The sequence below is a fragment of the Orycteropus afer genome, unplaced genomic scaffold (genome assembly GCF_000298275.1).
Source record: "Orycteropus afer afer isolate SDZICR_OR568_19922 unplaced genomic scaffold, OryAfe1.0 scaffold00088, whole genome shotgun sequence".
Lineage (NCBI taxonomy): Eukaryota > Metazoa > Chordata > Mammalia > Tubulidentata > Orycteropodidae > Orycteropus > Orycteropus afer.
The window spans coordinates 182,799-210,093 of NW_006921675.1; the positions used below are offsets into that span (position 1 = coordinate 182,799).

General features: G+C 38.3%; 1 protein-coding gene across 1 annotated transcript in view; it reads left to right on the forward strand.

Moving 5' to 3' along the window:
- SYNE2 (spectrin repeat containing nuclear envelope protein 2) overlaps window positions 1-27,295 on the forward strand; it is a 285,164-nt gene that overhangs the window by 42,780 nt on the left and 215,089 nt on the right. The window contains exons 16-28 of the mRNA XM_042781144.1: window positions 773-931; window positions 1,232-1,405; window positions 6,266-6,400; window positions 10,393-10,551; window positions 12,322-12,533; window positions 12,671-12,761; window positions 13,578-13,696; window positions 13,919-14,045; window positions 16,136-16,293; window positions 17,375-17,522; window positions 18,177-18,769; window positions 22,930-23,109; window positions 25,455-25,605. Of these exons, the coding sequence (XP_042637078.1) occupies window positions 773-931; window positions 1,232-1,405; window positions 6,266-6,400; window positions 10,393-10,551; window positions 12,322-12,533; window positions 12,671-12,761; window positions 13,578-13,696; window positions 13,919-14,045; window positions 16,136-16,293; window positions 17,375-17,522; window positions 18,177-18,769; window positions 22,930-23,109; window positions 25,455-25,605 (2,406 nt within the window). The remainder of the gene's footprint in view (window positions 1-772; window positions 932-1,231; window positions 1,406-6,265; window positions 6,401-10,392; window positions 10,552-12,321; window positions 12,534-12,670; window positions 12,762-13,577; window positions 13,697-13,918; window positions 14,046-16,135; window positions 16,294-17,374; window positions 17,523-18,176; window positions 18,770-22,929; window positions 23,110-25,454; window positions 25,606-27,295) is intronic.

Genomic DNA, 27,295 nt, shown 5'->3' on the forward strand with positions numbered 1-27,295 from the left:
TTGCTGAAAAACTGATATCACATTATTATTTTGATTTTCTCTTTAATCACAAGTCCTCCTGTATATTTATTGATCATTTCTTTCTATGGATTATCTGTTCATACATTTTTAAAAAGGAATTATGTGAGCTTTTTGATCTTAATCCATTTTTATTTCTGCGACAATCATTTTTGCCAGGTGGTTTGACTTCTAAGTTGTTCATTTTATATTTCATAAAAGTCTTTTACGTTTATGTAGTCATTTCTTTCTCTACTCTGATGCCAGTAAAGACCACCCATACTGAGATCCAGAGAGCAGAACCATTTTCATGGATAATTTCTTTTTTTTTTTTTTTTTAATAGGTTCCTATTATCTATCTATCTATAGTTCTGATTCATCTAGATTTTTTTTTGATGCTATATAAAGTATGGTTCTAAAAACATTATTTTCCTATAGCCATTTTCTCTAATAATATTTATTGAATTTTCTTCCCCACTGATTTGACTTAGAGCAACTTCATTTAAAGATTCATTACTACTCTCTCAACCTGTTTTCTTTGTTTTGGCATTGTGTTACTTACCATTATTTATACAAATGCTTACTGTATAAAGGACACTATAAATTAGCATGTTGCTCAGAATCTGATTATATTAGTATAAAATTTCTAAAGGAAATTTAAAACTTCCTAACTTTGGATTTATAATTAATTTTTATCCTGATAAGTTTATTCAGAGTACTGTTCAACATATAATCAGAATTTTTATGGTGATCTCTCTTCAATTTGTTTTATTAGCATCTTATTGCCAAAGGATCTATGTATGAAGAACTTTTGGCTAGAACTGATGATACTTTACAAATGGATGTACGAAATATTTCAAGCCAGGAATCCCTCCAACATGTTCTCACAACTGGTCTTAAGGCAAAGATTCAAGAAGCTAAAGAGAAAATCCAGGTCTCTTTTTAATATTCCACATATGGTGAATGTAGCCTTTAAAACTGAATGGTCAGTGCGAGGGCAGTGAAGGGGAGAGAGAAGAATATGTTGCTTGAAAATGCTTTGTAAAATACTGCTTTTCCATTATAAGTTTTTCTTATAATTTAGAGCATATTGGAAAATATAAATATCATAAATGGAACATTCTTATGTCTAGTGAGAAAATATGAGTTGTTACTGAAAGAAAATATTCCTTGACTTACCAGTTTCCTGAGAAGTTGCATCAAGTGTTAAGTTGAGGATTCTTTGTCTTTACAGATTAGTATGATAAAACTAGTGGCAGTGCTCAAGGACTCAACTGATGTTTCACCAGAATTGGACGTTAGGCTGAAGGTGGAGGAGTCACAGAAGGAACTGGAATCGTACATTACTAGGGCTGAGCAGTTACTTGAGCAAAGAGAGAACCGTAGTGGACTAATTTCAAAATATAAGGTGGGAATCATTTTTTTTCCATCATATGTACAGTATTTATCATCAGCTACCTGTTGCATTTGGAATGAAGATATTTCTATCACAGCAATTATATAACAGCATTACTATCACTTTTTTAATGGCTCAGTATTATACATTGTTTTCTGAGACTGTTAAAAATAGACATTCAAGTGAAGAATTTGTTTTTCATTCAAATTTCATTGTTGTTGTTGTTATGTGCTGTCGAGTCGGACCCGACTCATAACGACCCCCTCTTGGATTTCCGAGGCAGTATCACTACGGAAGTAGATTGGCCCATCTTCCTTCCAAGGAGTGGCTGGTGGGCTTGAACCGCCAGTTTTCTGGTTAGCAGTCAAGTGCCTTAGGTACTACGCTACCAGAGCATTGTAGACCCCTTGAATGTACTCAGTGCTACAGGGTAAAAGCCACAGCTGTCTATGATGATGAGGAAGAATTTAGTTTCTGTGGCTTTTTTATTTGTAAAATGAACATGATAATTCTAGCCATATCTAGCTGCCAGGTTTGTTGTGAGGCTTGAAATGAAACTAAAATATGTGAAGCCACTTTGAATAGTTAAAACTCTGTGAATAGGAAATAATAATATCATAAAAATTCTTTGGTAAAAGTTATTTATGGATGCTATCTTAGTTATCAGGAGCTCTGGTTGCATAGTTCCATTCCCAAGAGGATTATAACCACAACTACAGAGGTTAGGATTTACAACACACAGTTTTTGGGGGCACAATTCAATCTATAACAGACACGTTCTTGTCTGTAGCTAAGGCCAGTTATGTTTTTGTATGGAGACAGTTGCAGGTAGAGGCAAAGGGTTAAAGCACTTTGTTGCTAACTGAAAGGTTGTTGTTAGGTGCCATCAAGTCAGCTCTGACTCAGTGACCCCATGTGCAATGGAACAAAGCACTGCCCGGTCCTGCTCCATCCTGGCAGTCCTTGCTGTTGAGGCCGTCGTTGTAGCCGCTATGTCAGTCCAGTTCATCGAGCTCTTTCCCTTTTTGCTGCCCCTCTACTTAGCATTGTATTCTTCTCCAGAGAATGGTCCCTTCTAACAACATGACCAAAGTAGGTGAGGAGCATCCGGGCTGCACTTCTTTCAGGGCAGATCTGTCCATTCTTTTGGCAGACCATGGTGTTTTCAGTATTCTTGGCTAACACCACAATTCAAAGGTATGAACTCTTCTTCAGTCTTCCTTATTCATTGTCCAGCTGTCACATGCATACGAGGCAATTAAAACTACCATGACTTGAGTCAGGCACACATTGGTCTTCAAAGTGACATCTTTGCTCTTTCTTTAAAGAGCTCTTTTGCAGCAGATTTGCCCAGTGCAGTATGATGTCTGATTTCTTTACTGCTGCTTCCATGGATGTTGATTGTGGATCCAACTAAAATGAAATCTGTGACAACTTCAATCTTTTCTCCATTTATTGTGATGTTGCTTAATGGTCCAGTTGTGAGGATTTTTGTTTTCTTTATGTTGAGGTATAATCCATACTGAAGACTATAGTCTTTAATCTTCATCAGTAAGTGCTTCAAGTCTTCTTCACTTTCAGCATGCAAGGTTGTATCATCTGCATATTGCAGGTTGTTACTGAGTCTTACTCCAATCTCGATGCCAACTTCTTCTGCATATAGTCCATCCTCCTGGATTATTCACTCAGCATATAGATGCAAGGAAAACAGTTAGTCCAGAGGACTAATGGACCACCTGAAACCCAGCCTTCACAACTCTGAGACCAGAACTAGATGGTGCCTGGCTACCACTGCTGACTATTCTGAAAGGGATCACAATAGGAGGTCCTGGATAGAGGGGGAGAAAAATGTGGAATGAAATGCATGTGGATTATTCATGGTTTAATAGGCAGTTGTTACAACAGTTTAAGATACAACCAAACCTCTACAGAAACAAATATGTGTAGGTTTAACAGAGGATATTTCTACATATGTATTTATATATGCTGCAAATCTTGGAAGGAAGGTTGGGCAATCCTACTTCCGTAGTGATACTGCCTTGGAAACCCAAGGAGGGGTCGCTATGAGTCGGGGCCGACTTGACGGCACATAACAACAACAACAACAACATGCTGCAAATATATCTAAGAAGATAGTATACAGGGGTAAAGTTATGATCTTCTTATCCATGACTAATACCTTGAGGGAATGAGTCACTAGGCCTAGGGTTTCAGGACCATAGTATTAGGGGACACCAAGGTCAGTTGATCTAACATAGTCCACAAAGACAGTGTTCTGCAGCCTGCTTTGATGAGTAGCAAATGGGTCTTAAAAGCCTATAAATGACCATATAATGTGCAGCTGTTGGTCTCTCCCTATCTGGATCAAGGAAAAGTGAAGAAATTAAAAGATTCAAGGAAACAATTAATCCAAAGGGTTAATGGACCACATGAACCTCAGCGTCCAAAATCCTAAGACCAGAAGAATAATGGTGCCCAGCTACCACTGCTGACCATTCTGAAAGAGATCACAGCAGGAGGTCCCATATAGAGTTGCAGAAAAATGTGGAACAAAATTCAAAATCATGAAACAGACTAGGCTTACTGTCTGATAAAGAGTGGTGGAAACTCCAGGGCCATGGCCCCTAGACACCATCCTTCAAGCCTGGAATTGAACTCACCCCCATGACTCAACTCACAGCCCAACACTAAACAGGTCTATAAGGTGAATAATAACACCAGCAAGTTATGTGCTCGTTAGAACAATTAACCATATATGATCAGAAGAGTACCATTTGCCCAGGAATGAAGCTCAGAAGGCTGGAAGGGATAGGAAAGGGGGACAAAGGGAAATGGTAAACAGAGGGAGGAAGTGGGAACAGTGTGATTATATTGTGGGAATTGTGATCAGTGTCACAAAACAGTGTGCATGGATTGTTAAATGGAAAACCAATTTTCTCTATGAAATTTCACCCAAATGACACACGCACACACAAAAAAGTAGAAGTAAACCCAGACTTCCTGAATTAATACTGTGGGAGGTACTTGAGGAGATATGAAGCAAAGATACAAGCAGATCTCTCTACCCTTGTTGCAAACACCACCCATCTGTTGGTGGAGGCTTGTGTATTGCTGTGATATTGACCATGTTTCAGGGAAGCTGCAAACTAAGATAGACTAGGAAGAAAGGTCTGGTAGTCTGCTTTTAGAAATCAGCTAGTGAGAATGCTGTGGATCACAGTAGTGCAGTCTTTTTGTGCATGGATTCACCATGAGTTTGAAGTTAACAGCAGTTAACAGTAACAGCTCTTGGATACAGGATAGAGTAAAAGATGTTCTTTTTTTTCTTACCATTTACTCACTGTTTGAGATACTTTTCAAACATTTAAAATGAGCTAGGCATTTCGGAGGAGGTAAAGGTGAAGTATGGTAATACCCTGGCTTCTTTGCTCACAGGGAGCCTCTCTCCTCTCTTACCACATCCTCCATCTGGGCCTCAGCCCTATGTTGCTTCTCTGGATTGTTAACTATACTGAACCCTGTTTTTAGCCATTTCATTATTTCTTTTCCCACAACTTCATAAGTCCTCACCTACTTGATCTTATATTCCTGGCACTTTGCTGGCCACCACCTTTGACCAATTCCCATGTCTTCCTTTCCCACTTTTATTCCCAAGTTGCTGAGAGTGCTGGATGGACTATAGAGTCAGTGGTTCTTTGAAATAATAGGCTGAAATTTAGGAGGGCAGATGTGGTCTGCCCAGGAAGCAGAGAAGGGGGAAAACTATTTAATAGACACTTGTCAGCCCCTTCTCTATCACATGGAACAGTTGGAGTTACGAAATCCTTCCTCTCCCTGACCGTCTTGTTTTGGAATCTGAAGCCAGAGCATCCCCTTTTTTTGTCCCTGGCATTTAGTGAAATGGAAACATGGTCACAGAAAAATCAAGATTCTTGTCCTGGTAGGTATTTCCCTGAAGCCCACAGAACTCTAGGGTCACATGGATAGTGGGAGCTTCCTGCCAGTGTATAGAGTTAGGATGGCTGCCTAGGTCATAACCCAGCAACCTGCAAAGAGGCCTTGGAGAAGGTCCTGGGGGCTCAGTAGTCTCCTTTTTTCTGCAGTAGGCCCATAATAAACACGTAGTGTGTGAATAAACAGATTCCCACCCTGAGACATTGCCTTCAGAATTACATTTATCTTTTAATTCCCTAGAATTTTTCTGCCTCTTTCACATACATCAACCTATTTTTCGATCTCTTACTCACTATATAGGCAGGTTTCTGCTTTTATAGAGTCCTGGCAGGTAAGATGCAGACACATTGCTGGCAAGGTAGTCTCATCCCTTTCCATTGCCGCTCTTTCCCTGGGGCAGGACTCCCAATGTGGTTGGCACTGGGCACACCTTTGAAGTTGATGATAAGGTAATGTCGCTTTGCAGCATTATGATGTTTATGCCCATCACTGCACATAACATGGTACCACTGATCTCTAGTACATGCTGGTATGCTCTGTATTCTATTACTTGTGGAATATGGTTGTCTGATCATGACTTAAAACTTTAGAGGAAATGTTGCTGGTGGGTCATTTCTCAGCAAATAGTTTTTAATTACTTAGCAAAAGAGTAACAAAAATCATTTTGAATATCGTGAAGAGATCTTTATCTGGGCCTCATGTGTAACTATATTTGAATAATCAATATTTTGTATTTCTCTTAAAAAAACACAAGCAATGCCAAAGGGATGTCCAAGTCAATTTTCAAAGAGACATCTCCTCTAAGTCCTCTAATAGCCTCCAGAGAAGCCCTTCCTGGTTTGATTTGTTGAAGTACCATCATTTGCTCTGAGAATTTGACAGTAGAATGAAATTTCTTTTTTTTTTTTTTTTTTTTAGGAAGCACTGATAATTTTTAATTCTAACAGCCTTGCCAAATATTTGAAAGCTGTCGAAGAACTGAAAAATAATGTAACTGAGGATGTAAAGCTGTCTTTGGAAGAAAAGAGTAAGGGTGTCTGTGCAAAGTGGGAGGTAAGAACATGCATATGTCTTTGGGACTGAGGCCTACAAGGTCTGATCCTGAGCCTGTCTGTCGTCAGAGTCATCCCTGGGGCTGTCCCTGCCCCTTCCCACCTACTCTGTATTCCAGTGGGGCTGAGCCTTTGCAGACTTAGATTCCCAGGTTCCTACATCATCTGGCTACTGCTGAAGTTCAGCTAGTGACAACATTCTTAGGAAATTAGAGATGGTGAGAAAGGAAGAGGCTAAAGGATTTCTCTCATTTCTCTCGGTCTTTCTCTGGGGCAATGTCTCCCTCTGGTTGCAGTTCCTGTAAGATAGACTTGTCTTGGTTCCCCTTGTGATGTTGTGTTTGTGTTGTTGTGTGCCGTCGAGTCGGACCCGACTCGTAGAGACCTCTCCTTGGGTTTCCAAGGCAGTATCACTACGGGAGTAGATTGCCCCATCTTCCTTCCAAGGAGTGGCTGGTGAGTTTGAACTGCCAGCCTTCTGGTTAGCAGTCAAGTGCTTTAGGCACTATGCCACCAGAGCTCCCTCCCCTTGTCATAGGTGACCCTTATTCCTGAGCCCCACTGAGTCCTTCTAGCCCAGGGCTGATAGCAGCTTCCTGCTATTGCTGGTCTCTGGATTGCCTTGTTGCCTCTATTTGGCATCTCTGCTTTTTCTTCAGTTGTATAATCAATTCCCAGCATTTGATTCCCTCTGCTTTAGGTACTTAGAGGGTTTTCTGTTTTCCTGCTTAGATATGACTGAGACAACATATTCATACACATAAAGAATTTCGTAGTGAAATGGATATACCTGCTAGACAAACAAAGGTTCAGCAGCTATGACACCAGGCAAGTTACTTACTTCTAGGAGCCTCATTGATAAAATGAACATAGCACTACCCACGTAGTAGGATAATACAAAAAGTTCTAGTATTCCTTATACTCACTTCCCCCCTATTAGTAATAGGTTAATGTAGTACATTTGTACAATCAGTGCCCCAACATTGATAGATTATTATTAATGAAAATTTGTACTGTACTCAGATATCCACTGTTTTCCCCAATGACCATTTTCTGTTTCAGGATCTTATCCATGGTACCATGTTACATTTAGTTGTCATATCTCTTTAGGCTTTTCTTGGTTGTGATAGTTTCTCAGACTTCCCAGGTTTTTGATGACCTTGACAGTTTTATGCATTACTGGTCAAGTATTTTGTAGAATGTCTCTTTATTGGGATTTGTCTGATGTTTTTCTAATGGTTAAGACTGGAGTTATGACTATTTGGGAGGAAGATCACAAAGGTAAAGTGACAATATCATTGTATCATACCAAAGATAACCCAAACCCACTACCACTGAGTTGATTCTAGCTCATAGTGACCCTATGGGACAGAGTTGGAGCTGCCCTGTAGGGTTTCCAAGCTTGTAAATTTTTATAGAAATAGACTGCCACATATTTCTCCCACAGAGCAGCTGATAAGTTCAAACCACTGACCTTTCAGTTGGCAGCCGAGTGCTTTAACCACTGTGGCATCAGGGCTCCTTATATCAAAGATGTACTCTATCCATATGACTTTTCACTACTGATGTTAGCCTTCATTACCTGCATTAGGTAGTGCTTGTCAGGTTTTTCTGTTGTAAAATTCCTTTTTTTCTTTCTCCCTTTCCATTCTGTACTCTTTGGACAAAAAGCACTATGCTGGCCACACCTAAAGAGAAGGGAGTTATGTTCCATCTCGTTAAAAGTGAAGTGTCAACATATATTATTTGAATTCTTATGTACAGATTTGTCTATTTTCTCCCATTCTTTTATTCGATCATTTATTTAAGTCACTATGGACTCATGATATTTATTTAAACTTTGTAATCCAACACTATTTTATTATTGAACTTTTTCCAGCTTATGCCACTGGGAGCTCTTCCATTGACTCCTGTGTCCTTTGGATGTACCTTCTTTATTGTAGCTTTTGTCATTATAGTTGTTGAACACTTTTTCACTTTCTGACACTACCAGATGTCTAAGGTTCACTTTGTATATTTCCTGCCTCAGTCCTGGAATCAGCCATTTTTCCAAGGCACCCTGGTTCCTTGGTTGGAGAATGGTATCAGAAACCAGGATCCACACAGTATGTGTACTCATTGCTAGGATGTCAGTGCTTTTAGGCCTTCTCACCTGATAAAACAAGATGCTGGATGTATGTATACTGTGTATATACACAGTTCTACAAACATTTTTATATATAGCCATCTGTATATTAAGTGAACCACGGGGTCATATTAATGTTTGCAACTCTAATGCATTACCATGTGGATTTATTTATTTATTCAATCATATAGCCTCTTCCCCTTGCTTACCTGTAATCTTCCACTCCAGTATGAGATATGTGGCTCCCAACATCTGCCACTCATTTACTTAATTGTTCAGTTCTGGTGTACATGTCTAGTGGTTTCAGAATTGTTAACTAGTATTCCTGTAGGAGACCACTTTATCAGCTAGAACACAGTACTGATGTGTACAGCTCCTTTGCTTTAGTCTTACAGATGCCACTCATTTCCTGAGTTACTTAGATAATCATTTTATTCTTACACCCCTTTCAGTGATGTTTCATACATTTGTGACACAGTTAGATTCTTTTGTCACATTCTACATTCCATCATGGGATCTTCTGAGCTCCTTAGTTATTTATTTTTAAATTTACATACATTAATATTTACTGTTTGTGCTATAGAGTTCTCTAGATTTTGACAAATACTTAATGTTTTATAGTCACCATTACAATATTATACAGAATAACCAAACAAAAAAAAATCCCCTGTAGTTTACTTATTCAAACCCTTCTCCCCCTACCTCCTTGCAGCCAGTGACATCGATGTGTTTACTATGTCTGAGTTTTTCCTTTCCCAGAATGACAAAGTTGGAATCATACAGTATGTAGCCTTTTCAGACTGGCTTCTTTAACTGAGTAATATACATTTATGATGTATCTATGTCTTTCCTTGGCTTAAGGATCTCTGGTGGCACAGTGCCTAAGGCATTTGACTGCTAACCAGAAGGTTGGTGGTTCAAATGGACCAGCTGCTTCATGGAAGGAAATGGGACAACCTACTTCTGTAAAGATGTACTGCCTCAGAAACCCAGAAGGGGTTGCTGTGAGTCAGAATTGATTTGATTTGATGGTAGTGGGCTTGGTTTGCTTTTTTATTTCCTTGGCTTGGTAGCTCATTTCTTTTTATGATTGAACAATATTGCATTGTTTGGATTACTACTGTTTGTTTACTCATTCACCTGTTGAAAGACATCACAGTTGCCTGCAGTTTTTGGTGATTGTGAATAAAGCTGATGTCAATATGTATGTGCAGGTTTTTGGATGAACTTAAGTTTTCAAAGCCAATAGGTAAGTACCTAGGAACAAATTGCTGGATTGTATGGTCCAGCTATGTTTCGTTTTATAAGAAATGGTCAGATTGTATTTCAAAGTGGCTTACCATTTTGCATTTCCAACAGCAATGGATTATAGTTACTGTTGCCCTCATCATCGCCAGCATTTGGTATTGACAATTCCCTAAGTACAAATGTTGTTGAGTATCTTATGTTTATTTTCCATCTGCATGTTTTATTTGATGAGGTGTCTGTTCAGATCCTTTGCCCGTTTTTTAATGGTGGTGTTTGCTTTTTTATTGTTGAGTTTTAAGAGTTCTTTGCAAATTTTGTATGTAAGTCCTTTGGCAGATAACGTGTTTTACAAATATTTTTTCCCATTCTATGGCTTGTTGTTTCATTCTCTTAACAGTGCCTTTCACAGATAAAACACATTCGTTGTTAGAAAAAAAAAAGAGTCTGTTTATGGATCCAGGATGTTTTAGAACATCCTCCCCAAAGACATGAGAGTGAATCAGAATATCATTTAAGCTCGATTTATTTCCTGTGTTACTATAAATATTTTATTATGTTTCTAATGAAAAGTTTTCAGTATACTCTGTCTTGTGGTTAATATGTTCCTTTGGTTTTTGTAGTTTCTTCATCATGAACTGTCTTTATATATTCAACAACTAAAAATAGACATTGAAAAAGGAAAACTTAATGAAAATATTTCAAAACTTGAAAAACAAATACATAAAGAAAGGAAACTAATTCGTAGAGGAAGGACCAAGGGTGTCATCAAGGAACATGAGGTAAAAGAATCTGTTCCTATTGAAACTTTGTCATTTTGGAGTTTATCTCAAATCGCCATGTATGTCCTTAGCCTAGGATTAAATACGATTTGAAAATTACTTCAACCTTCTCATCCTTTGGGGCTTATCACTTATGCACTTCAAATCTTAGCTAAAGCCTGTGCTTGCTTTTGAGAAATGAGAAGAATTCAGCATTGAGTAAATATTTCATAATTTACCATTACTGAAGTTCCTGTACTTGGCTTTTGTCAGGCTTAGGTGTCCACAAAAGAAGCCTTTGTAAAAGATAGCAAATCAGGATATAAGGATCAAACCATTTGGGGCAAATTTGATGATCTCTTTCTGGTCCTCATCCTGTTTGATTGCTTTTATGTATTTGACAGTCCTACCCACTCTTTTCATTATTTTAAATTTTAATTAACTTCCTCTGTCTTGGCTCTCCTAATGACAGTTTTTCATGCTTATCCTCATAATTTTTCTTTAGAATCTCTCACAAGTTGCCCTGTTTTATTATTTCATCTTAATATTTTGGCTTTTTTTTATTCCACTTTTGGTTAATTTTATGCTTCCCCTTGGTAAGTTTACATACTCCAGCATTTAACTGCCCCCTCTGCAGTGATAAGGAACAAAAACACTTCAGCACTCAACTACTAACTGAAAGGCTAATGGTTGTAACCCTTTCAGAAGTGCCTCAGAAGAAAGACCTGGTATTCTGCTACCAAAACGTCACAGCCTTGGAAATCCTATGGAGCAGTTCTTCTCTGACCCATGGGGTTGCTGTGAGTTGGAATTACTCAACAGCAGCTAACAACAACTAACAGTGATTGTGCTTGAACCTTTATCTTTCCATGAGCTCTGTGTTCTGAGTAGTAGGTATCGCTGGTGTTCCTTACAAGCCTCAAATTCATCCAGAACTGAAACAATGATGTTTTCTCTCAAGCCTTCCTTTCTCTTACATTCTGTATCCTGGCTATGAAAGGTATCGCTGACTCCATAGTCCTCTTCCTCCCCCTTTCTTCCTACTCTGCCTTAATGGGATCAGTTGCCAAGTCCTGTTTGTTGCTCTTAGAACAGCTTCCAAATCTACTTCTGTCTTGTTAGTACCCGTTGAGTCAGTCCTCAACTCATGGCAACTCCATATACAAGGGGATTAAATCATTGTGATCCATAGTGCTGTCATTGGGTACTTTTTTAGAGGAAAATCACCAGCCCCTTTTTTCATGGTCTATCTTAGTCTGGAAGCTCCACTGAAACCTGTTCAGGATCATACCAACATGCAAGCTCCTACCAATCAAAAGGTGGTAGCTGCGCTTGAGGTGTATCAGCTGAGAATCAAACCTGGGTCTCTAGCCCCTAGGTTACGAACATCCAACTTACTTATAATCCATAGTTACCAACCAACTCCTGTGAAGCCTATTCATTAAAAATTTGAGGTGCATACAATGGTTCTTAATAAAAAAGATGTACTACTTTATGACATGCATCAAAACATTATTATTATTACTATATCATTATGTTAAAGATGTTTTAGTGTTTATGGAAGTGTTTCTTCAATGTTAATTATGCATGAAAAGGTGCATCACATGCTATACACTAAGCAAACACTTGACTAACTTACATTAGATACAAACTGTACCTAACTGTTCTGAGTTATGTACAAGTTCAACTTAAAGACACAGTTAGGAACAGAACTAGTTTGTAATCCGTGGACTTGCCTGCATTTATGTAAACTCATCTGAAACACATTTCTGGCTTTATTTCTTCAATTAGGCTTGCTTTTCTGAGGAAGGCAATCTGTTCCAGCTTAATCACCACATGGAAGTCTTGAGGGAGCTATGTGAAGAACTGACTTCACAGAAGAGTCAACAAGAAATGAAGAGAGTACTTAAAGACTATGAACAAAAGATAGAAAGACTTAGGAAATCTGCTTCCGAGATTCAAATGACCCTGCAACCTATGGTGGGAGGCATGTCTAAAAACAAGTTAGTACTTTATAAGAATTGGTGTTTCTTCAGGGAAAAACTGGATAAGGCCTTTTTGTAAAACCACATGGCAAAACCATTACTCTCTTTTAGTCCCCCCCCCCCCATTTTAATATGAAATTTTGGTTTCTTCCTAGGGGCACCGTGAACACATCTGAGAATGGAGGAAGGAATGCCCACCATGAGGTGCCGTTTGCAAAGTCAGATAATCAACCACCAACTGAAAAGGTGTTACACGTGGCTAATGTATTTTAGAAGTGAACCCAATGAAAAAGGCCAAGTACAACATAACCCATTTTTCATTAAGTGTTGGTTTTCGTGATCTGATTGTTGTAATAACTGAGCGTTCTCTCATACAGAATGCAAAGATAGCTGTTTTTGAAAAATTAGAATGCAATGAATTAAAACTATATTGAGCTTGCTTAATCTTTCTCTGATGATACAAAAGGATCTTGCAAAAATAGACCATGTGAGCCATCATAAATATGTGTTGTATACATCACTATTGAGGCTATAAGAGGTTCAGCTTAATCAGCTTTATTAAGATGAATTAGTCCATTTACCGTTTGTCTTTTTCCCATTTTAATGTATTATATCTTCCCTGGAAATTGAGATTTCCAGGTACTTGAATTCTAAGTAAGTGCATATTTACTATATACCATAGCCGAGAATGCCAGTCAGAATGTGTGGGGAAGGAGTGAGATGTGTTTGTTTTGAGAGGTTTGCTTCTCTGCATGTTGGGCTTATGTCTTCTTGTGGACCCTGACTGTGTGGTCATAGGTAGAAACAAGATGTAGGGACTGGTATTGCTCCTTCACTGTGTTGCATACCAATTGGAAGGTGAGAGATCCAGTGTAATTAATCCCTTCTTTGCTATGGAAAGACCTTTCTCTGAGCTGAGAAACCTAAAGAAGCTGTATTATCTTCTGATTTGAGGTATAAAAAAAAATCAGTGATACAGCTTTGTAACATAAAGTGGATGTCTTTTCTAAATAATGAACTATACTGAACCTAGCATATTTACTATTTTGCATGTTTTCTTAGGCAGTGGAACTGATTGAGAATTTAGCATTGGAATCAGAGTTCAAGCCTCAACATGAAGTGAGCATTATGGAGAAGTATGAAGAGGATTACAGTGCATCCATGAATAGCTTACTAGAGAGGTAAACTCATTTAAGCAACTGGTAAAATCTGCCCGAAAATTTTTATCAATACAAATGTGCTTTAATAATTTTTATTATCTTTTAGTAGTAAGTTTTGCATATAGTCCAGTAAGTTAAAAAAGAATTTTCATGGTATTTCCTCATGTAGAATAGACAGTAATTTTGAAATGTTTTTTGTCTTATTTTTCAAATGAAGTAACTCTGCATTAATGTTTTTTGCAGGTACAATATACAAAAAGAGATTCTTGAACAACACCTGCAAAACAGCACATTCAGGATTACTTCTGATTTCTCTAGTGAAAAGGAAATGAGTAGTGGTTGTCTGCAGGATAAGCTGACAGATCTTCAGGTAATTGCTGAACATACGATGTCTCTAGTTGTCTTTTTTATTAGAGAGTAATACCACCATGAGTATAGACTTGATCATTTTTATGGCAGGCACATGTTCTAAACGTTTGTGAAGAACTGTCTTTGTTGGATTGTGTTACTCATGTAACCTTATTCCAGAAAGTCATTTGCATTTGAGTACAAAATCCAGGAAAGTCTTTGTTTAAAGGTACTTTTTTATGCTCAAATCTGATACTGTGGATGCTGTGGCTTGCTGAATTTTTAAGTGTGCTTAGGGTGGGAATAAAGGGTTCAGATGATTTGTTAAAAACAATGTGTTTAAAGGCAATTACAATAGATATTTCCTGCAGTATTCCAAAATTAACGATACATGAAAAACCAGTGTCTTCAAATATTTGTTTCAATCCTTCATCATATTGACCAAATTGTCACACTGTCTAAAATTACTGTATTGCAATCATTGGTTACCAGATCGGGCAGGCAGTGGAAGGAGTTTTCGTTTTATGTGATGACTGATCCTCTTGGAGAACCTTCAGAGGAAGTATTTAACTTGACTAAGGAGCTACAGAAAGAAACTATCTATTGGTGGGCACAGGAATTGTAAACAGAAGTAGAAATCTTCCTTATTTTGAAAATTACCAGTGCATTATAATGCAACATTCTTGTTGCAAGCTTGGGAGTTCATTAGACTGAACCCTCACAGAAAACCCATCAGATGGACAAAGGGCCATGGGTCATTACTGTAATTCTCTCCTCCATTTCCTAGTTTCTTTATTTTTATTATGGCAGGTCCTAAGTCACATGCTACCATCTGGCTCCTCGCTTTCTTCCATCTGAATAAGCAAAATTCATGTATTAAAATATCTTTTGTTCAAGTGATGGATTTGGCATGTTTTCATCATAATTAAAAAAGTGTCTTGAGACCTTACTCCAGTGACTGAATCATGAATTCTTGTGGGAAATAAAGAGCAAATTATACCAACAAGCACTGTTCTGATTACCTAGTGCCACTCTGACAAGAATATACCACAAATGGTTAACAAACAGTTTATTCTCTCACAGTTTGGAAGCTTTAAGTCCAAGTTCAAAGTGCCAGGCTCTAGGGGTTGGTTGAAAGCCCCTCAACCTGGGGGTCCAGCTCTGGCTCCTACTCCCAGCCCACTGGAGCTAGAGGCATTTCTTCATTCAGATAGCTGCTGGCTGCTGAGGCAGACAAACGCAAGGTTGACAGTAAAAAGGCACAGTCCCGATATTACCAAACCACATGGCAGGCCATTAATTCAAGTTCATTGTAAGTCCCAAGGTCAACAGAGCATGATGGCAGGCTGCTGAACAACAACACAGTTATGTGCAGGGTCCAAGCATGCCATATGCTAGAATCCATTCCCAAGGATTCTCCTTATATATAGGAAGCAGACCTCATCCCAAAGGCAGCTACTCAGCTGCTTGTGGTAGATTCCACCATGGAGATTGCCAGTCTCATCATGGGGAATAACTATCACCAGCTGCCCGGCACAGACAAATTAACACACAAACATAACTACCACAAGCACTCAATAGCATTCTGCAGTAGTACCTTTTTTTTTTTTTTTTCTTCAAGTGAACAAAGATAAGTATATTTTAGAATTGTAGATGTTTAATTATAAATTAATTTAATTCACTTTTCATTTGTATGGACACCGTTTTGGTTCAAATCAATTTTCTTTTAGTTTAGAGGATAACAACTTTTACTATTTAGACGAAATAGAATATCTATTCTTATATCCATTTAGATATAAGATACACATATGCAGATATATCTTTCTGAATTGTATTCTGTGTATCTAACTCATGGAAAGGGAGAGAGCTTGGATACCTTTGAAAGCCATATTATTGACTCCCTTGTCTTCATTGAGAGGGTCCTTTGAGATCACATTAATATCATTGTTCCTTGAAGGAGTGTTCACTTGTAGATGGTTGGAAAATACTATTCTATACATTTTCATGTGAAATTTTGTTCTGACAGTTGATGAATGTCTCGTTTTATAAGCATAAAATAAAATTGTGCCTATTCATCCATTAGTTGAAAAATTAATAATGCCTTTCATCTAGGTCTTAAAAAATGAAACGGATGCTTGCTGGAATGAATTTGAAATCACTTCAGTGAAGTTAGAAAATCTTGTGAGTGACATAAAGAATCCCCTTAGAGCCAAGGAAAGAGACAGATTAGAGGGCAATGAAAGAGAGCTTCGGATGGCCCTTAGTGCCAGGTATAATTCTGAAATCTAATCATTTATTTACTAAATTTATTAAAAATTTTTAATGCCAGTTTAAGCTCAAGCATAGCAACAATTGTGGGGATAGCACAGAACTGGACAGTGTTTCATTCTGTTGTACATAGGATCACTGTGAGTCAGAACTGACTTGGACAACACCTAACAGTAATAGTATTATTCTAAGTATGTTCCTTTATTTAATCTTTACAACAAGTTTACAGTTGTTATTTTGCTGATGAGGAAACTGATGTTCAGAGAGGTTAAATAACATAACCAAGACATACCACTAGCCAGAGACTTAACTGGAACTTAAGATCTGTCACTTTCCAGAACCCATGCTCTTCCCGCTGTCTTCCCATGGGCATGAATTTGGCTGTGTCACATAACCCCTTTGGGTGTTGGTATCTTCATTTCTAAAATGAGAATGCTATTGTTATCCCTAGTACATAGTCCCATTTCACATAGGAAGAAACTGAGGCTCAGAGTGTATATATAACTTATACAGAGTCACACATTTTATTTTATAATCTGTAGACCCAATTCTTTAAAACCGATTATATTTCTACTAATAAGAGAATTAGTATTCATAATGAAGTTCCTTGGTCATTAAACTCTCTCACTGCTGTCAAGTTGTTTCCCGCTCATAGCAACCCCTCCTTGGGTTTCCAAGGCAGTATCTCTACAGAAGTAGATTGCCCAATCTTCCTTCTGAGGAGTGGCTGGTGGGTTTGAACCACCAGCCTTCCGGTTAGCAGTCATGTACCTTAGGCACTATGCCACCAGAACTCCCATTGTGTACTTCAAAAGACAGAAAAAGGCCCAGTATGTTTTGGAACAATTTTCCATTCAGTGTGTATCTGTTAAGCTATTAAGAACACTTAGGTATAGCCAACAGCTCATTCTTTGGCATAGTAGACTGTCAAGTTTGAGCTTTAATGTGTTGATCTGTGCTTACACTGTATATATTTTTATTGGATAGAATTTTATGTTCGTGGTTAAATAATGGTGTTAATATCTTTCATAGGCTGCCATTGTGCTATGCCTTTCCCTTATGTCTGGCTTATTTTTCACCCAGAATGGAATCTTTAGAGAGTGCACTGCAAATTATATTACCATTGGAGAAGGAAGCACTTTTTCTCTGCGACTCAGACCTGCTCCTCCATGAAATGGCCCTTCAGGAATATCATCTGACTGATGCTGATAGCATTTATCAAAACCTGAAGGTAAATATAAATTCTCACATTATATTTACAGAACACTGAATTGTTTACAGATTTGTAAGTGTTCATGGATTTTTAATTATGGTATAAGGCCAATGCAGTAAAAAGTCTTCAATAAGACTTCATATTAGACTTCAGTAGGCTTGTTATTTATTTCTTAGTTCTTTAATTCCTTGCAAATTTGTAGATAAGTACCCTGGAGTAAATAATGGCTTAGTTTCTTTGAGTTCAAAGTGAAGTGTTACTTATGAATACCTTCTCCAATTACTGAATTCCTAAATATCTTACTAGACTCATATGCTTAAATTGTCAGAAACATCCTACAGTTTACTTATTCCAAATCTCATCTTGAATTAAAAATATATTTAGGATTTATTTTTCCGGTTGTTAGATCTCTGAACAGTTAAATTCCTGGTTATTTGCTTTGAAGGAATAGATTTACATCTGTGTTTTACTTTTGGGATTGAGACCTCAGAAAAGATAATGAAATAGCTTACCATTTGTAATAAAAGTCTTCTTCTGTCAAAGCTATCAGCCTCAGTGAAACTCAGGAACATTTCCCAGTTCAATCCTAGTCATGTTGTTTGGGGTTTATTTTTGGTACAGCCTAGCTTTCCTTCTGCTCCATCTTTTCAGCTTTTCTTATGTTTATTTTAGAGCATCCAAGCTTCCATAGCAAAACAGATCGAATTATGTAACAATTTAGAAATGACCAACAATTGTGTGCTAAAGAAATTACACCCATTTGATTTACACGCAACTCAAAATATTATACTGAAATGCAAAGCACAACTTGAGGAAATGAACCACAAGATTCAGAGGAGTGAAGATGCCCTCAAAAATCTGGAAGATTTTTTGGCTTCTCTAAGAACAGGTGAACTCTCTGTTGAGCATGTCACAGAACTTTCAGCCTCAGATACACAGGTATTACCAGAAAATACTTTGACAACAGAAAATGAAGAGAGAAAAATACATCTGATGAAAGACAAGGCCAGGCATTTGGATAAACATCTGAAGATGCTTGATATTAGCTTTAAAGATGCTGAACTGGGTGAAGATACCTCCTGTGAAAAACTTACTGATGTTTTGTCAACAAAATTTGGTGTACATGAAGAATTTCCTGAAGAAAACAAATCACTGGAGATTTGCCTTTTCAAAAATAATGAACTTCTTAAAAGTATCCAAGATGTTCAAAATCAAATTAGTAAAATTGGTCTTAAGGATCCAACTATTCCAGCTGTAAAACAAAGGTAAGTATTGTTTCCATCCAGTCATCTGCATTTTGAGATATCTGCTAGGTGAAGCAAATACTTTCTGTTTCTTTCTACTTCCATTCCATCCCACTCTATCCAGTGCTCAGCATTGTTTTCTGTATAAAGACTTTTCAAGCAAGCTTCCTTTTTATTGATATTATACCTTTACAAAATATTTTAGAATTTTTTTCTCCTTAAAATATGCATTCTTGTGAACAAATGTGTGGTAAAGTAAGATATGTATAAAGTGCACACATTACTTCAAAATCCCTTTTACTGCTCCTTTTTTGTTGTTGAGTTCTTTTGATGGGGGAAAGCTGGAAACATCATACATTTGGTACTAAAGAAAAAAGTGGTGGAAGAGGCACGCACCACATTCTGTCTCTGCTATTTTCTTAATTCTTTGGTCTTCTCTCCTCTCATAAGGGTTAGGGTGGGCATTGAGGGGAGACCATGGGCTGAATTTAATAGAGAAGCTAAGCATAGTCTCCTGGAAACTGAGCAGACTTGGGGTTGGGCACCCTTATGGATGAGTGCTGCGATTTTGATTCCAGCGTTTAAGAGACTGAACTCCAGGTCCTGCAAACTGAAATGTCAGCAAGAACCACTTTTGTGCAACTCCTTCTCCTCTTTCTAAATCTCTTTTCCACTTCTTGTCTCTTCCTTTGCCTGTTTCTTATCCCTCAGACTTAGTGGTCTCTTGAGACTATTTAGCTGTCCAAGTCCTTCAGTATAGTTAATTTGTGTTCTTCTCTCTGACATTTCCCTGTGCCCTCAGTCAGCTGTTTTTTTTTTTTTTTTAAAAACTCCTTTTAAAATACTTTTTATTTTTGAATAATTTATAGACAATTTATAGAGATAGTTGTGTGTGCCTTCATTCCCAGTGAAATTTTCATTCCTAAAGTGCCCCAGTTCTTAAGGAGGTGTTGAACTATTAATTACTGATTTAATATTAGTAAATTTTAATTATAGGTTTATAAATACTAAATAATAAATTACATATACATTTCTAAGTGAAAGACTAAGTTTGTAAAAAACAATTTAATTATTAATCTAGTTATTAATAGAGAAAGTATGTATTTGTAGTTGTTGTTGTTGTTATGTGCCGTCAAGTCAGACCCAACTCATAGCGACCCCTCCTTGGATTTCCAAGGCAGTATCACTACAGAGGTAGATTGCCCAACCTTCCTTCCGAGGAGTGGCTGGTGGGTTTGAACCACCAGCCTTCTGGTTAGCAGTCAAATGCCTTATGCACTAAGCCACTAGAGCTCCCAAGTATATATTGATAGCCTACTATGTGCCAGGCACTCTTTTAGGTACTGAAGATAGTTAACAAAATAATAATAATAATAATAATAATAATAAAATCCTGCACTCTTGAAGCTTATAACTTAATGAGGAGAGTAAGATATTTAGTATGTTTTGTGTTAATAAAAGCTATTGAGAAAAATTGAACAGGGAAGTGGAATAGAGATTTTAAGGTGGGATTGCAGTTTCACATTGGGTTGTCAGGAATGGCTTTGGTGAGAAGGTGATCTTGGATAAGATGAAATGAGGGAGCAAACCATGTGAGTACCTGGAGGGAGAGCCTTGGGGCTGAGGGAGCAGTAGATACAAAGGCCCAGTGTTGGAATGGGCCCAGTGTATGTGAGAGAGGCCAGAGGCTGCAGCAGGAGGAGAAGAGACGTAATGAGTATGGTAGCATCTAGCTCATGTAGGGACCTGTAAATCATATCATGACCCTGTCTTTTTCTTTGAGTGACATGGGACATTGTTGGCAGGTTCTGAGCAGAGAGAATTTATCTGGCTTTCATTGATGGACATGTTGAGAATAGATTGAAGGAGGCCAGGGCAGACTCAGGAAGACTGGTTTGACCTATTACGGAATGATGGTAGCATGGACCAGTGGTGAGGTAGCAAAAACTGTTAAGATTCTGTGTGTATTTTAAAGCATGAGTGCAATATTTGTTCACAAACTGGACATGGAGTGGAGCTGACATTAACTGAGGTAAGAAAGATGGAAGATTATCAGGTATTGAAAGAAAGAGGAGAGGTACTTGGTTTTAGAGATAAGTTTGAGATACTTATTTGACATTCAAATAAGCAATGTCAACAAGGCTGTTTAAAATAGGTGGCATCTGCAGTCAAGAGAGAGATTTAGAGATATATATTTAGGAGTTGGCAGGATTTTAGAAGGTTATGTAAAGCCAGGAGACAAGATGAGATTGTCAGGGAGTAAATATAGATAGTACAGGGAAGAAGTACAAGTTGTAATCTGCAAGGCATTCATGGTTAAGAGATCAAAGAGATGAAGAGGAGACAGCCAAAGAGCCTGAAAAGCGGCCAGTGCAGTAGGAAGAAAATCAGGAGAGTTCTGGAGGCCAAGTGAAGGAGTTTCAAGGGGGGAAGAAGTGAGCAATATGTCACATGCTGGTGATTAGTTAAGTAAAGAGAAAACTGAGAATGGAACGTGAAGTTAACAATATGGAGGTTAATGGAAATCTTGAAGAGAAGTTATGGGGGAGCAATAGGATGTGAAAGCCTTTGGGTTCAAGAGAGACTTGAAAGAAAGAAGCTAGAGCCAGTGTGTATCTGATTTAAAAAAAAAAAAAAAAAAGCAAGGGTGACCCAGGTGAATGGCCTTAATCTTCTTGGGATTCATTTGCAGGTTAATCGTCTTAGTTCAAATGACTCCTTTTTGATATAGGAAAGATTTTTTTTCATTGTGGTGAAAATACACACAACATGACACTTGCTAATTCACAATTTCTACATGTATAATCCAGGGACATTAAATTGTTCATGTGCCACCATTATCACTATCCTTTTCCAAATTATTCTCCCACCGTTAACATGAACTCAGTGCCCACTAAGCAAACTCTTCTTTCTCCCTTCCTCATACCCCTGGCAAACACTATTAATCTTAGGTTTCTATACATTTGCTTATTTCATGTAAATGAAGTCTTATAGTATTTGTCTTTTTGCAACTGACGTATTTTGCTCAGCATAATGTTTTCAGTGTTCATGCATATTGTGACCTGCATCAGGGAGTCATTTCTCTTTATGACTGAGTAATATTCCATTGTATGTATATGCCACACTCATCTGTGTTGATTGACATTTTCGTTGTTTCTACGTGCTGGCTACTGTGAAAAGCGCTGCAGTGAACATGGGTGTACAAGTTTCTGTTTGTGTTCCTGCTTTCACTTCTTCTGGTTATATACTTAGAATTTGGGATTGCTGGATCACATAGTAATTCTATGTTCAATTTAGAGTGAATCTTTGGTTATAAATGAGAGTCATTCCTATGTGTCTCCCTAAGTCTAAGTAAGTCTTCTCAATGACTTAAAAGCTATGTGTGCAGCAAGTAAAGGTGATTGTGATGAAGAATTTGATGCAATTAGGTGTTGGCTCCATCCTTTCAAAATGAGGGCAAATTTATATAACATTAAAGGGCAAGTGTGAGTTGTCCACACGCTAGACTTTTGTAATCGGAGGACTACTTGTGTTGAGGAACTGCCACACTGTTTCCATAGTGGCTGTACCATTTTACATTCACACCAGCGGTGGATGAGGGTTCCAGTTTATCCACAACATTGCCAATATTTGTTTATTCCCTTTTTGATGTAATTGCCATTCTAATAGGGGTCAGGTGGTATTTCATTGTGGTTTTGATTTGTATTTTTCTAATGGCTAATGATAGAAAGGGTTTCTATAAGTAACAAAGTGCCACATTTTCCTTGCTCTTTCTGTTCCCCTTACCACCTCCATGTCCTCTTAGGAGCCTTCCTGTACTCTACCATTCATCTTTTCTCTTTCTCTTCATATCATGCTCATCTCAAAGTGAGCACTGATACATGTACATACACATACTGCCTTTCTCTCACATGTGTTCTCATATGCATATGCACATCTTTTACAAGTGTGTTCATCCCAGAAGATGTTACTATTTATGGTTTTGTGCATTTATTTTAAAACACCAAATTGGTATTACAGACATGCCAGGAGTCTCTTGAACTCTGTGATAGGAATGTATAAATTTGACACAGACCTCATGAGACAAATCCAAATTAGTGTGCTCCCCCAAATTATCCATATTTCTATAAAATTTAATTGGGTAATAATTGGCTATCAAACTTTTCTCTTTCATAATCAAGGAAAAAATCATTAATCAGAGTGGATAAAGATCTAGATGAATATGAAGAAGAGAAGAAACACTTGCAAGAAATGGCTAATTCTCTTCCACAGTTCAAAGATGGCAGAGAAAAAACTGTGAATCAGCAGTGCCAGAACACAGTACTCCTGTGGGAGAGCACAAAAGCTTTGGTCACTGAATGGTAAGAAAATTCCTCCCAAATCTGAAAAGTTATCTGCAGTCAACAAACTTTTTGAAATTTTTTTTAGGTTCGAAAAACATCCCTATGGACCTAAAGAAGAGGCAAGCATATTATCATCCAGGCAGCTCACTGGGCCAAAATCTGGGTCAAGACTTGGAACCATAGATTATAGCAGAAGGCTCCCAAGAGTTTGTCTACTAGGGTTAACAGATGTATATTTGTAATAAACATTGCCCAACCTATATTTGTTTCCTATTGTTGCCTTAACAAATTATTATACACGTAGTGGCTTAAAAACAACTCAGATGTATTACCTTCCTGTTCTGCAGATCAGAAATCCTATCATTAGGGTGTTGGCCAGGCTCCTTATCTTTTGGAAGCTCTAGGGGTGAATCTGTTTCCTTGGTTCTTTTTTTTTTTCTTCCTTGGCTCATGGCCCCAGCTTCCATTTTTTAAATCGGCAATTTGACATCTTCAACTCTCTCTGTCTGTCTCTGCTTCTGTCCTCAAACATCTTCCTCTGACTCTGACCCTCATGCCTCCTTCTTATAAAGACCTTTGTGATAACATTGGACCTGGTTGGATAACCCAGGATAATCTCAGTTTTAAGATCCTTAACTTAATCACATCTGCAAAGTCCCTTTTGCCATGTTAGGTAATATAATCACAGTCTAGGGATCAGGATGTGGACATCTTTGGGGAGCCATTATCCTGTCCACCACCCCACCTCACATGCATGCTAGACATTGCCATTATTATCACAGTCTTTCCTACAATGCCTGGGCAAGGCCTCAAATTTTTTTTCTTAAAAGCCATTACCCATCAGTCCCAGTTGGCAATTCTAAATATTCTCTACCAATGTTCTCTTCTCCTTATTCTGTGCCTGGGGTTAGAGTGCAGTGAAGGGGCAGATCCCTACAGATTGCACCACTCAGGCTAAGGTTTCCAATTGGATTAAGAAGTGGAAGGTACTAGTAGGAGATTCAGGGCAAGTGGAGAGAGTGGTCAGGATGTTCTTTCCCATCCCCCTGTGTCAGCAGCACAAGATTCTAGCAGCTCCAGATGATGCCTTCTTCCGTGGCTCAGGGCACTTTCTCCTTGAGCGCCAGTGGGGTGACATTCTTGCTGTGGTAATCACTGGGTGCCTCACCGTCTCTGGTGGTTTCTCTTAACTCTGCCAACACCTGTATCTGTGGACCATTCTCTACGTTCTCAGAATTCCATGTGAGTTCACATCCTCTTTCCTACCGGAACCCAGAGTATACAGTAGTGAAGATAAAGCCTACGTGTGGTATTTGATCCGATCTACCATCTAATTTTACAGAAGAAAGAAAGAGGTCCAAAGAGGCTAAAGTAACTTATTGAAGGTCCCATGACTAATTAGTGCCCAGCCATAAGCCAAAATCAGGTTTCCTAGCTGCTGCATTATAACTATTGCTTTCATTTTGTAAAAGGCTAAATCTAGAATAAGTGGAATAATTGTGGTTGTCAGCTGCTGTTGAGTTGGCTCTGATGCATGCTGACCTTACATACTCATGGTGACCTTTTTTTGCAACAGAACTAAATGTTGCACAGTCTTGTACCATTTTCACAATTGCCATTGTGTCTGAGGCCATCATTTTGTCTGCTATGCTAATCCTCCTTTCTGAGGGTCTTCCTCACCCTCACTGGCCTTCTGCTTCACCATACACGATACCGTCTTATGGTGATTGATCCGTGCTAATGGTGTGTCCAAAGCAAGAGAGTTGGACAGTGTTCTGTTTGATTCATTAGGTTTCCATTATTGGAATGATTGGAAGTATATTGCCAGGCTTGTTTTTAGTCTGTCTTCACTCCCCTGAAACATCCACTGTAGGTAACCTTGCTAGTATTTGAATACCAGTGGTGTAGTTTCCTGCACAGCAACATGTAAAACTCTACAGTGTAACAAATTGATAGACTCTGTAAACATAAAACATGACTTGGTAAATTACTATTAAAATAATCTTGAAGAATAACAGTAGGAAAGCACTGTTTTCCAAGATGTCTTTCAGTTAATGATGAAATTGAGATGCTGGTTCTTGATGGTGATTATTCCTTTTGTGTTTCTTTCTAGAACTTACATCAGTGACTTTAATATTGAACTGGTGAAAATATCAATTCAGTGATTATTTATACCATCTATTTGTCCAATAAATATGTGTGCCCTCGTTCTTAGGTTAACCTGGTTAAAAAATATTATAAACTGTTGCAAGAGCAAAAATCCTTCTATAACTTATTAGTAATTACTGTATGCTAAAAGCAAACCAAAGAATAATTTTGTAATTTTCAAATACTTAACTGCTTTGCGTTCTTTCTCTTTATAGCCTTGAACAGTGTGAAAGAGTTTTGGAGCTACTAAAACAATATCAGAATTTTAAAAGTGTCTTAACAACCTTGATTCAAAAAGAAGAAAATGTCATTTCACTTCAGGCTTCATACATCGGAAAGGAGAACCTGAAGAAAAGGATAACTGAGGTGAGTCCAATATCCAAAAAGAAATTATACTTAGTGATCTCACTCATAAGATGTGACAGTAAAAAGGGTATTTATAAATGGAGTCATTTTCGAAACTTGGTTTAAAAGAAGTTACTAGTGATTCTCTTTTACCAGGTATCTAAGAATTTGTTGAATTTACCACCAGGGCTTGAAAAAAATTAGCCCCTAAGTTGATGCTGTGTTTTTTTTCTTTGTGTCTTGATAAGAGGGATGTGGGTTCGTTGGACCAGGATCACCCCTGCTGCCACCTTTGTAGGGTTGTAACAGTCTGTGCCTTGACCTTCTGTTTAAAAGGAACCTGCAACTGCATTCCAGCCTTGAGAGAATGAAGAGAGTAGGAAAATCCCCTGTGCTGTTAGTGGAGAGAGGAAAGATGTGCAAGCTTATCTCTAAGGTTCCATCTGCCTTCATATACTCACCAGGCATTCATACTGCCTAAGAACAACATTTTTGGACACTAGGTGTCATTGTTTTCTACGGTTTTACATGGTTGTCACCCAGAGCGGCAGAAGTATGGAATGGTCAGAAAGAATGCATTACACTACATACACTATGTGACTCTCCACCAGAAAGTTGTTTTGCCCCATTGTTCCTATTAGGAACAGCTAAAATGCCATCACAGTGTCAAAGGCACATGTGAAATATAGTCTACTTCCATGTGATTGTTAGAAGACAATTTTGTTAGCCTTTTTAGTTGCTGACAGCAACATCTTAAATGTGTATCTTTATAAGCAATTTGGTCTTTGTCTGGAACTCTATTTACCAGCCTTGCCACTTATTCCTGAAGCTGAAATGACACCCACAGTCCAGACATAGCCAGTGCCACATGGCTAGTGGTATGGGAGCCATTTTCTCAGTTTCTTGGCTCTGACCAATCAGAAAGAGCCCCTGTTTGGATACCAGTTGTACAAGGCTGTGTAACTGACTAGTTTCCTATCAGATTAATTGAGGAAGGCCAACCGTACTATGAGCAGTCAGTTGGGAGCAGCCAGTTGGAGGCAGTCAGGCTGGTTCTATCCAGCAGATGCAGCCTCTGAGTTTGCCTGGTCTCAACATCTGTATTTATCTTGTCCTCATTCCAGTGATGTAAGAAGCTCCTGGTTCCCCTCTCAGAGAATCCAGGATGCTCGATCTTACCAGATCCCTTCTATGTTGTGTCCTAGTTCCCATAACTACCCTTCTGCTATGCCTCTGATACCAGTTTCCCTCCTGGCACTCTTGTTTCAGAAACAGGGTGTCTGCCTTGTTGTCAAACCCTGAATCCGACTTGTACAATGTCCAGTTCCCCTTGGCTTGAGGCTTTCTTTGTTTATGCTAATCCTCCTCCATCGTGGAGTCCTGCCTTTACCCTATTAAGTGGGATCCTATTAGTAGTAGGAAGTCATCCTTGATTATATGAGATAGCATCTGTAAAGTACCTAGCACAGTGCCTGGGCTTCATCAACGCCTTAATGTTGGTCATAATGTACTGCCCATATATACCCTATCTGTACCTCCATAGGCTCCCTGTTCCCTGGTGCTCCAAACACTTTTCTCACTACTCCATAACTGTATTACTATCATACTTTTTGGGTAATTTATTTATCTGACTAGTAAAACTTCCTCCTATCACCTCCAGCAGGTGGCGCCTCTCTTTGGTGATTCCATCTAATGGATATCTAGGTCCAGG